This window comes from Hyla sarda, chromosome 4, assembly GCF_029499605.1.
Source record: "Hyla sarda isolate aHylSar1 chromosome 4, aHylSar1.hap1, whole genome shotgun sequence".
NCBI classification, from domain to species: domain Eukaryota; kingdom Metazoa; phylum Chordata; class Amphibia; order Anura; family Hylidae; genus Hyla; species Hyla sarda.
The window spans coordinates 22,848,700-22,860,883 of record NC_079192.1 but is presented as its reverse complement, the minus strand read 5'-3'; the positions used below and the strand labels follow the sequence as shown (position 1 = coordinate 22,860,883).

The window sequence follows — 12,184 nt, the reverse complement described above, 5'->3', positions numbered from 1 at the left end:
AGAAGCCCGCTGGTTTTCTTCATCCTCTGCCTGTCCCCGAACAGCCTTGGTCTCTGATTGGTATGGATTTTATTACAGACCTACCCCCATCCCGTGGCAACACTGTTGTTTGGGTGGTCGTTGATCGATTCTCCAAGATGGCACATTTCATCCCTCTTCCTGGTCTTCCTTCAGCGCCTCAGTTGGCTAAACAATTTTTTGTACACATTTTTCGTCTTCACGGGTTGCCCACACAGATAGTCTCGGATAGAGGCGTCCAATTCGTGTCAAAATTCTGGAGGGCTCTCTGTAAACAACTCAAGATTAAATTAAACTTTTCTTCTGCATATCATCCTCAATCCAATGGACAAGTAGAAAGAATTAACCAGGTCTTGGGTGATTATTTACGACATTTTGTTTCCTCCCGCCAGGATGATTGGGCAGATCTTCTACCATGGGCCGAATTCTCGTATAACTTTAGAGTCTCTGAATCTTCCTCCAAATCCCCATTTTTCGTGGTGTACGGCCGTCACCCTCTTCCCCCCCTCCCTACTCCCTTGCCCTCTGGTTTGCCCGCTGTAGATGAAGTGACTCGTGATCTTTCCACCATATGGAAAGAGACCCAAGATTCTCTTTTACAGGCTTCATCTCGCATGAAAAAGTTTGCCGATAAGAAAAGAAGAGCTCCCCCCATTTTTGCTCCCGGAGACAAGGTATGGCTCTCTGCTAAATATGTCCGCTTTCGTGTCCCCAGTTACAAACTGGGTCCACGCTATCTTGGTCCTTTCAAAGTCTTGTGCCAAATTAATCCTGTCTCTTACAAACTTCTTCTTCCTCCTTCTCTCCGTATTCCTAATGCCTTTCATGTCTCTCTTCTTAAACCACTGATCATCAACCGTTTCTCTCCCAAATTAGTTTCTCCCACTCCTGTCTCCGGTTCTTCTGACGTCTTCTCAGTGAAAGAGATACTGGCCTCCAAGACGGTCAGAGGAAAAAGGTTCTTTTTAGTGGATTGGGAGGGCTGTGGACCTGAAGAGAGATCCTGGGAACCTGAGGACAACATCCTAGACAAAAGTCTGCTCCTCAGGTTCTCAGGCTCTAAGAAGAGGGGGAGACCCAAGGGGGGGGGTACTGTTACGCCGAGCGCTCCGGGTCCCCGCTCCTCCCCGGAGCGCTCGCTTCTCTCTCGCTACCGCAGCGCTCCGGGCAGCTCCACTGACCCGGTGCGCTGCGTTACCGTCTCCAGCCGGGATGCGATTCGCGATGCGGGTAGCGCCCGCTCGCGATGCGCATCCCGGCTCCCGTACCTGACTCGCTCTCCGTCTGTCCTGTCCCGGCGCGCGCGGCCCCGCTCCCTAGGGCGCGCGCGCGCCGGGTCTCTGCGATTTAAAGGGCCACTGCGCCGCTGATTGGCGCAGTGGTTCCAATTAGTGTGTTCACCTGTGCACTCCCTATTTATACCTCACTTCCCCTTCACTCCCTCGCCGGATCTTGTTGCCATTGTGCCAGTGAAAGCGTTTCCTTGTGTGTTCCTAGCCTGTGTTCCAGACCTCCTGCCGTTGCCCCTGACTACGATCCTTGCTGCCTGCCCCGACCTTCTGCTACGTCCGACCTTGCTTCTGTCTACTCCCTTGTACCGCGCCTATCTTCAGCAGTCAGAGAGGTTGAGCCGTTGCTAGTGGATACGACCTGGTCACTACCGCCGCAGCAAGACCATCCCGCTTTGCGGCGGGCTCTGGTGAAAACCAGTAGTGACTTAGAACCGATCCACTAGCACGGTCCACGCCAATCCCTCTCTGGCACAGAGGATCCACTACCTGCCAGCCGGCATCGTGACAAACACAAAAATGTTTGGTTCTGCTGAACCCACTTGTTCTGCCTGCACCACTGCTCCCCCAGACCCCCCTGCTATTACTACCCCGGATGCTCTACCAGACCCAGTGGGTTCTGCCTTTCCTCCAGCCTGGGTTTCTTCCCTCTCACAGTCTATATCCGACTTGGCGTAGGTCTCCCGTTCTGTGGTGACTGCCTTGGAGAGGTTCTCACTCCGTCGGCCCTCCGGAGGGACCCGCTACAGTTTCCTCTGACTCATCCCCTGGGTCTTCGGGTAGGTACGGGCATTCCCATCATAGGTCTCGCCCCGCTACCTCATCTTATCACAAGCGTCCCTCCTCCAGAGGACGCTCCCGCAGTCGCCGCTCTGGCTCTCCAGAACCGCGTGCCAGGTCAGTCTCTCCCTCATCTAGGGCTGCCTCAACGTGTTCCCATAACCTGGAGAACTTGTGCATGAGGTTTCCGAATCAGCATCTGACTCAGACGACCGCTCGGATTCTGCTGACACGGCGAACTCATTGGTTTTAGCCATAAGAGACACCTAGAGATCTAGAGGACCCAGGATCTTCGGACGTAGCTCCAGAAGTATCCTTTCATCGTGCCCGACCCGCACCAAAGGTGTTCAGCTCTCACGCTGAATTTGACGCCCTACTGGAATCCGCCTGGAGTCATCCTGACAAGAGATTTCAGGAAACGAAGAAGGTTCAAGCGCAATACCCCTTCTCCAAAGACCTCATGTTAAAGTTGACTCCCCCCCCAGCGGTGGACCCACCAGTATCCTGATTCTCTAAGGCTAATTCGCTGCCGCTGGCGGATGCAGCTGCCTTCAAGGATCCGGCAGACAAGAAAGTGGAGACCTTGGCAAAGTTTGCCATGGAAGCAGCGGGTTTATCCCTGCTCCCTGCCTTTGCTTCTACCTGGGTGTCGAAGGCCCTTTCTATTTGGTGTTCCCAGCTCCATCAGGGTATTCTTTCAGGATCCCGCCCCCCCCTCCCCCGGAGGAACTGGCTGATCTAGCTCTCCAATGCTCCAAAGCTGGAGACTTTCTGTGCTCTGCTTCCATGCAGTCAGCCCGCTGTGCTGCCTTTGCCACTGGTAATCTGGTGGCACACCGTCGTTCCGTGTGGCTCAAAGCCTGGGATGCGGATGCCGCTTCCAAAAAGTCTCTCACCGAGCTTCCATTTGCCGGTTCCCGACTTTTTGGCAAACGCCTTGATGAGATTATCTCGGAGGCAACGGGCGGCAAAAGTTCCTTATTGCCTCAGAATAAGGCTTGCACTACTTCCCGTAGGAAGTTCTCTTCCTTCCGGTCCTTTCGGCCTTTTGCTCCCAGTAAAGGGGCTGGGCATGCACCTTCACGGGAAAAAAAGGTTCTCTCCTTCCGGACACGCCCCTTCTTGGAAGTCGGACAACTGTTCCGGACGTTTTGCGGCCAAATCGGGCAACCGCAAGCCTACTTCTGCATGAAGGGACGCCCCCACCCGCAGATTTTTCTCAGGTGGGAGGTCGTCTCTTATTCTTGCGAGAAGTCTGGACCGCGCACATTCAGGACTCCTGGGTCAGGGATGTGGTTTCCAACGGTTACCGAATCGAATTTGCTTCGGTACGGCAAATCTTGGATCTCAAGCGTCTCAACCAACATCTTCTGATCTGCCATTTCCAAATGGAATCTCTCCGCTCAGTGGTGGCGTCCATGGATTAATGGGAGTTTCTTTCTTCGGTGGACATCAAGGATGCCTACCTCCACGTTCCAATATTCCCGGGACATCAGCGTTATCTCCGCTTTGCGGTTCCGGAAGGTCATTTTCAATTTGTGGCTCTTCCCTTCGGTCTGGCCACTGCCCCGCGGGTCTTTACCAAGATCCTGGCGCCCGTGATAGCCCTACTACGGTCAAGGGGGATCTCAGTGATTCCTTACTTGGACGACCTCCTCAACAAGGCTCCTACCAGAGCCCAAAATCTGGAGAAAATGGATCTCACCCTCCAGGTCTTATCTCGTTTCAGGTGGATGGTCAACCGGGACAAGTCCTTCCTTTCCCCCACCCAGTCTCTAGTCTTCTTAGGGCTCCAGTTCGACACGGCCGCTGCACGGATTCATCTTCCACAGGACAAGCGACTGACTCTCTTGTCAGGAGTCAGCTCCATTCGGACACATGCCCCAGTCTCCATCCGCCTTTGCATGGAAGTCCTGGGTCGGATGGTGGTGGCCATGGAGGCTGTGCCCTTTGCCCAGTTCCATTACCGCCCTCTTCAACTGGCGATTCTCTCCCATTGGGACAAGTCTCCTCTGTCCCTCGACCGCAAGATTGTTCTCTCTCGGCGGTCTCGGCGTTTCCTTCTCTGGTGGCTCCGCTCTCCCCTGCGTCTTCAGGGGCGCTCCTTCCTTCCCCTCCGCTGGCAGGTAGTCACAACAGATGCCAGTCTGTCGAGTTGGGGAGGCGTTTTCAGGGACTGGACGGTTCAGGGCCTCTGGTCTCCCCGAGAAGCCTTTCTCCCCATAAACATCTTGGAACTGCGGGCAATCCATCTTTGCCTGCTTCATTGGTAATCCCTTCTTCAGGGCCGCCCTGTCCGTGTCCAGTCGGACAACGCCACGACTGTGGCGTACATCAATCCGCAGGGCGGCACTCGCAGCTCAGCAGCCATGGCCGAGGTGACCAAGATCCTCCTCTGGGCAGAATTCAAGGTCCCGGCCATCTCGGCGATTCACATTCCAGGAGTTCTCAACTGGGAAGCGGATTTTCTCAGCTGGTCCTCGGCCGACCCCGGCGAGTGGTCCCTGCATCCGGAGGTGTTTGCACAGATCTGCAACCTCTGGGGCACTCCAGACGTGGACCTCTTCACGTCTCGTCACAACCAGAAGATTTCTCCGTTTGTTTCGAAGTCCCGGGACCCCCTGGCTCTAGCCGTGGATGCCCTGGTGATTCCGTGGTCGGGCTTCGCCCTGCCCTATCTGTTCCCTCCCCTTCCTCTCCTTCCCAGTGTCCTGAGGAGTTCAAAACGGAGGGCGTCCCCGCCATTCTCGTGGCCCCAGATTGTCCCCGAAGGATGGGGTACGCCGACGTGGTCAGGCTCCTGGACGACGTTCCGTGGCGTCTGCCACTTCGTCCAGACCTTCTGTCACAGGGTCCCCTCTGCCACCCCAGTTTACAGTCGCTGCATTTAACGGCGTGGAGGTTGAGACCGCGGTTCTAAGGGCTCGCGGTTTCTCTTCCCAAGTGATTCGCACCATGCTTAGGGCGCGCAAGCCGTCCTCTGCAAAAATTTACCACCGTATCTGGCGGTCCTATTTTCGTTGGTGCAAAGCTCAGGCTTTGTCTCCTGTTACGTTTTCCCTTCCCTGTCTTCTCTACTTTTTGCAGTCGGGGTTGGAACAAGTGCTGGCTCTCAGCTCCCTTAAGAGTCAAGTTTCGGCCCTTTCTATTCTTTTTCAGCGTCCTCTGGCATCCAATTCTCATGTCAGGACCTTCGTCCAAGGAGTGGCACATGCTGTTCCTCCTTATCGGTCCCCTTCTCCCCCTTGGGACTCGAATCTGGTTCTGGGTGTAATGCAAGGTGCTCTGTTTGAACCTCTCAGGGATGTTCCTCTTAGCCTCCTTTCCTGGAAGGTGGCGTTCCTTATTGCTATTACCTCCATTAGGAGGGTTTCCGAACTGGCAGCTCTTTCCTGCCGTTCACCTTTTCTGGTGGTTCACCAGGACAAGGTTGTTTTCCGGCCAGATCCGTCCTTTTTACCCAAGGTCGGCTTTTCATCTCAATGAGGACATAGTCTTCCCGTCCTTTTGTCCTGCTCCTTCTCATCCCCGGGAGCGTTCTCTCAACAAACTGGATGTGGTGCAGGCTGTTAGGACCTATCTCTCTGTCACTTCTTCCTTTCGTCAGTGCGACTCCTTTTTCGTTCTTACGGAAGGTCGTCTCAAGGGACAGCCTGCTTCCAAAGCCACCATTTCTCGATGGATCCGTTCTGCTATTTCAGAAGCTTACCGCTGCAAGGGGAAGATCCCACCCTTCAGGGTTTTGGCTAATTCCACCAGTTCTGTTGGGGCTTCCTGGGCTCTCCGCAATAAGGCCTCGGCCTCGCAGATCTGTAAAGCGGCCACCTGGTCGTCTCTGCACACTTTCTCAAAGTTCTACCAGGTTCATACCTTTGCATCGGCTGATGCTAGTCTGGGCCGTAAGGTGCTGCAGGCGGCGGTGGTACAGCCGACTGCCTGACTGTTTCTCTGCCCACCCAAGGGAAGGCTTTGGTACGTCCCATGGTCTGTGTCCCCCAGTGGAGCTGATATAGAAAAGGAGATTTTTATGCTTACCGTATAGTCTCTTTCTCGAAGGATTCATTGGGTGACACAGCTCCCACCCTTTTCTGGTGTTTCTATCCGGTTATCTGTCCGAGGGTGTGTTCAGTTATTTTTTCTTCTGGTTCTCGGACAGTTCGTGGTTTTTCCTTTAACCTGTTGGTCACCTTCTATTGCTCTGGGATTAATCTGATTAGCTCAGTGGCCTGGAGGCGGGTATATCCTGCTGGGAGGAGCCGACTTTTCTGTTGCCATAGTGTCAAGCCTCCTAGAGACAGCAGCATACACCCATGGTCTGTGTCCCCCAATGGATCCTTCGAGAAAGAGATTTTACGGTAAGCATAAAAATCTCCTTATTTTTTACTTGTACGCCATCGACCGTGTGGTTTAGCTAACCTTCTACTTTAATAGTTCGGACATTTATGCACGCGGCGGTACCACATATGATTATTTTTTTTCTTATTACATTATTTTATTTTAAAAATAGGAAAAAGGGGGGTGATTCAAACTGTTATTGGGGGGGGGGCTTATTCACATTTACGCTCTTGTTTTTTTTTTACCACTTTTAACTTTTTTTTTAAGCCCGCTTAGGAGGTATACCATGCAATCTTTTGATTGCATACACTGTTCAATGCTATGCCATAGCATAGATCAGTGTAAGCGGTACTCTGCTGCTCTAGCCTAGGCATGGAGGAGTACATCGCCGATCGGACGACGAGGAGGTAGGTGAGGACCCTTCCGTCGTCCAGTAAGCTGATCGGGGCATCGCTGAGCTGCCGGGATAGTTATACTTTTAGTTTAGACGCCACAATCGACTATGATCGCGCCGTCTAAAGGGTTAATGGCGGGCATCTGCCCGATTGGCGGTGCCCAGCATTAGCCGTGGGTCCTGGCTGCCTGTAGCAACGGGGACCCACGGGGTTCTCCGCTCGTGAGAACTGTTTAAACCACGTTAGCGGGATCAGGGCTTACAGGTACGCCCTGAGTCCTTTAATCAACTGGTGCCAGAAAGTTAAACAGATTTGTAAATTACTTCTATTAAAAAATCATAATCCTTCCTGTACTAATTAGCTGCTGAATACTACAGCGGAAATTATTTTCTTTTTGAAACACAGAACTGTCTGCTGACATCACGAGCACAGTGCTCTCTGCTTACATCTCTGTCCATTTTATGAACTGTCCAGAACAGCATATGTTTGCTATGGGGATTTCCTTTTACCCTGGACAATTCCTAAAATGGACAGAGATGTCAGCAGAGAGAACTGTGCTCATGATGTCAGCAGACAGCTCTGTGTTTCAAACGGAAAATAATTTGCACTGAAGTATTCAGCAGCTAATAAGTACAGGAAGGATTAAGATTTTTTAATAGAAGTAATTTACAAATCTGTTTAACTTTCTGGCACCAGTTGATTTAAAAAAAAAAAAAAAAAGTTTTTCACCGGAGTACCCCTAAGGGAACGGGGGTGTACCCGTACGCCCTGCTTCCTTAAGGGTTAAGTGGGAGAACTTGCACAATTGGTGGCTGACTAAATACTTTTTTGCCCCACTATATGTGGGCAGAGTACCCCTTTAATCACAATTGAGGTGTAAGCCTCCGCTTTTTGGCTTAGATGTATGCCCTTGGCATGTTTTGGGTTGCTTGTGGGTTGATTCATTAATCGTATCCATCGGCATCCCACTGAAAACGGGAAGACCCCTAATGACTCCATTCGGGACATATCTGCTATTTTATATGAACTCATGACGGGCTATTGAGCTTTTAAAATTACACATAGATTAATGTCATCACTAGATGACTCCGTTCAGTCATAGAAGTAAATGGGGTCTTCTGCTCCCGTTAACAGTGTACATTAACATCCCGTTTTCAGTAGGATGCCAACAGATACGATTATCGTGGGCTGAGATGTAGTAAGTTCTTGTACCCTATCTGCAACAATGACATGTGAACCAGGATTGTGTAAAACTTTCTTTCTACTTTTCATCCCATGTCTTGGGTATTAATATTTTCCTGTCAACTCCCTGAACCTGGAAAAAGGGAACCAGATAGCAAAGTAGTTAAATTTTTTTTTTTTTTTTTTAAATTATTTTTAGATGAAGAAAGTCATAAAATCAACAGGCTCCATGAGAGGCGTGTACTTCTGGCAGGATATTGCAAGCTGATCCTGTATAACACCCTTGAGCTCCGCTTTGCCAGTGAAGTCTTCAAGTACTATGTAAAGGTTGGCATCCCTTGCTTTATTATACCCTGGACATTGGGGGCCCATTCACACTACAGAATATTTGATTCAGACTTCCACTTGGGAATTCTGGTGTAGCAGCCTCCCATTGTGTTCAATGAGACTCTACTGCACTGTGCATTGCGTCATGCAAGCTAGACAGGGCGTAATATGCTCAGTGCCCTAAAAATTATATTGTATAACCACTTAACTAATGTAGCATCATGAGCTGCGCTGTTTATATGATGGGAGTCACACAATCTGCATAAAACAGCAAGCAAGGAGATATCGGCTTCCTGGTCACCTCTAACAGCTAAAAGCGGGCCTGAAAAGGGTCAAGGGGCTCTCAGTCTCAAGATGGGTGCAGGTCCCGGAGGCGAGACCCGCATTTATTGGACATTTATGGCAATATTCTGCGTCAATGGAGAACCCCTATACATTTCAATTTGGGCACTATGGGGAGCTTGGTCAATACAGTAACATTATATTAAACTAGATGCAAATGACCATTTTGATACTACGATATTGGCACATTGTATGAACCCATATGATGTTTCCTATCATATATAATGCTTCTTTTCCAGTATTATACAGATTATGGAGATATCATAAAAGAAACCTTAAGCAGGTCACGGAGAGTGAGCAAAGAAGAAAGCACTAGAACCATATTGCTGTGTCTGACCCAGGTAAGGGCATCTAGATGACTCCGTTTGGTCATAGAAGTTAATGGCGTTCGCTACTTCTGTTAACAGTATACATTGGCATCCCATTTTCGGTAGGATGCCAACGGATACAATTAACTTGGGCTGAACCAGCATTACCTGTCTGACCCAGGTAAGAGCATCCTGTTATGACTTACCAAGGTAAGAGGGTCCTGCGGTGTCTGACCCAGGTAGAAGAATACTGCGGTGTCTGACCCAGATAGAAGAGTACTACAGTGTCTGACCCAGGTAGGAGAGTACTGCAGTGTCTGACACAGGTAGAAGAGTACTGTAGTGTCTAACCCAGGTAGAAGAGAACTGCAGTGTCTGACGCAGGTAGGAGAGTACTGCAGTGTCTGACCCAGGTAGAAGAGTACTGCAGTGTCTGACACAGGTAGGCGAGTACTGCAGTGTCTGACCCAGGTAGAAGAGTACTGCAGTGTCTGATGCAAGTAGGAGAGTACTGCAGTGTCTGATGCAGGTAGGAGAGTACTGCAGTGTCTGACGCAGGTAGGAGAGTACTGCAGTGTCTGACGCAGGTAGGAGAGTACTGCAGTGTCTGATGCAGATAGAAGAGTACTACAGTGTCTGACCCAGGTAGAAGAGTACTGCGGTGTCTGACCCAGGTAAGAGGGTCCTACCATGTCTTACCTAGGTAGGAGAGTTCTGCAGTGTCTAACACAAGTAGGAGGTCCTGCATGTCTGACCCAGGTAGGAGAGTACTGCAGTGTCTGACACAGGTAAAACAGGTAAGAGAGCACTGTTGTATCTTACCTACGTAAGAGGATACTGCCGTGTCTGACTGGGGCGAGAGGATCTTGGCGGAATATGAGAGGCCTGTGTGTTCTTACAAACCGTGATACCCATGCTGAAATCTAAAGTATCACCAAATCCCAAATGGCCCACAGAGCCACAAAAAAACTTTTTAGGGACCCCCCTTCCCCCCTGTAGAACGTAACATTTAATAATTCCAGTAAACCGCTTATAAACTGAACATATAAAGGAGTGACACACATGAATATTAAATCAGTACAACACACACCAGTTACCTATGTACAGAAGCCCCGGAAAAAGAGAAGGGTATCTGTGTAACCCAGTTACATGTGTATTGACGCCACGTTGCTCGCTATCTGTCCCTACCTAAACCTTACTTACTGGTGTGTGAGCATATCGTAAAACAGCAAAACAATTGCCCAGTCGACATGTTTCCCTTCATCAGGGCTATAGATCAATGACTAAATAGTTCTGTGAAGCCATGTGTTCTATCACATGAATCCTCTGAGAGGATCATGTGCGGTAGTCTTAGGAATGGTGGAGTGTATGTCCCATAATCTTGTAGTTAACCACTTAAGGACTTAGGGCGTATGGATACGCCTTGACGTCCTGGCACTTAAGGACCCGGGGCGTATCCATACGCCCATGGGAATTTCGGTCCCCGCCGCGTGTCAGCCGGGGACCGGCCCGGGGTGACTGCTGATATCAATCCCCCCCCCCGTCTGCGATCGGCGCAAATCGCAAGTGAATTCACACTTGCAATTTGCGCCGATTCCGGGTCATACTGGTCTATGGTGACCCGGAATAGAAGGGGGATCGCGGTTGTCTAAGACACCCACGATCCCCCTGTAGGCATAGGAGTGAGGTGGCAGGGTTGTTCTGCTATTGATCGTTAGAGGCGACGACCAATAGCAGACCGGGGGCGGGGGGGTTAACTTTCGTTTTCCCCGTCCTGCCCACCCACAATAGGCGGGGCAGAACCTGGAACCGAAGGGGAACGGCCGCCGACGTCCACTTACCAACCCGGAGGCTGTGGCGACGGTGATCGGCGGGCGGCGTGACCTGCGTCTGAAGAGGACGGCTCCCGGGATCCTACGGAAGCCGGTAAGTTGATCTGGAGGGCTACAGTCTGAGACTATGGTCTCTAAACTGTAGCCCTCCAGATGTTGCAAAACTACAACTCCCAGCATGCCCAGACAGCTGTTTGGGCATGCTGGAATATGTAGTTTTGCAACAGCTGGAGGGCTGCAGTTTGAGACCACTATACCGTGGTCTCTAAACTATATCCCTCCAGATCTTGCAAAACTACAACTCCTAGCATGCCCACATAGCTGTTTGTTGTCTGGGCATGCTGGGAGTTGTAGTTTTGCAACATCCGGAGGTCCACAGTTTGGAGATCACTGTGCACTGGTCTAAAAACTCCCAAGCTCTCCAAACAGCTGTCTCGGCATGCTGGGAGTTGTAGTTGGGTACCTCCAGCTGTTGCATAACTACATCTCCCAGCATGCCCTTCAGTGATTAGTACATGCTGGGAGTTGTAGTTTTGCAATAGCTGGAGGCACACTGATTGGAAAATACTGAGTTAGGTAACAGAACCTAACTGAAGGTTTTCCAACCAGTGTGCCTCCAGCTGTTGCAAAAGTACAACTCCCAGCATGCACGGCCTGTCAGTACATGCTGGGAGTTGTAGTTTTGAAACAGCTGGAGGTTTGCCCCCCCTATGTGAATGTACAGGGTACATTCACACGGACAGGTTTACAGTAAATTTCCTGCTTCAATTTCCTGCTTAGCGGGAAATTCACCGTAACACGCCAGTGTGAATGTACCCTAAAAACACTACACTACACTAACACATAATAAAGGGTAAAACACTACATATACACCCCCTTACACTGTCCCCCCCAATAAAGATTAAAACGTCTTATACGGCAGGATTTCCAAAACGGAGCCTCCAGCTGTTGCAAAACAACAACTCCCAGCATTTCTGGATAGCCACTGACTGTCCAGGCATGCTGGGAGTTTAGCAACAGCTGGAGGCACCCTGTTTGGGAATCTCTGGTGTAGAATACCCCATGTGACCCCATTTTGGAAACTACACCCCTCACCGAACGTGACAAGGGGTATAGTAAGCCCCACAGGTGTTTGACGAATTTTCATTAAAGTTGGATGGGAAAATGAATTTTTTTTAATTTTTTCACTAAAATGCTGGTGTTACCCTAAATTTTTCATTTTTACAAGGGAAAAAAGGAAAAAAGCCCCCCCAAATTTGTAACCCCATCTCTTCTGAATAAGAGCATACCCCATATGTGAATTTAAAGTGCTCTGCGGGCGAACTACAATGCTCAGAAGAGAAGGAGCGCCATTGGTATTTTGTAGAGAAAATTTG

The 12,184-nt window shown here is 50.3% G+C and overlaps 1 protein-coding gene across 2 annotated transcripts in view; it reads left to right on the top strand.

Annotated features, from left to right (window-relative positions):
* Positions 1-12,184, top strand: part of STAG3 (STAG3 cohesin complex component) — a 249,753-nt gene that overhangs the window by 169,109 nt on the left and 68,460 nt on the right. For both annotated transcript variants that reach the window (XM_056570147.1, XM_056570148.1), the window contains exons 25-26: positions 8,199-8,326; positions 8,908-9,009. In XM_056570147.1, the coding sequence (XP_056426122.1) occupies positions 8,199-8,326; positions 8,908-9,009 (230 nt within the window). The remainder of the gene's footprint in view (positions 1-8,198; positions 8,327-8,907; positions 9,010-12,184) is intronic.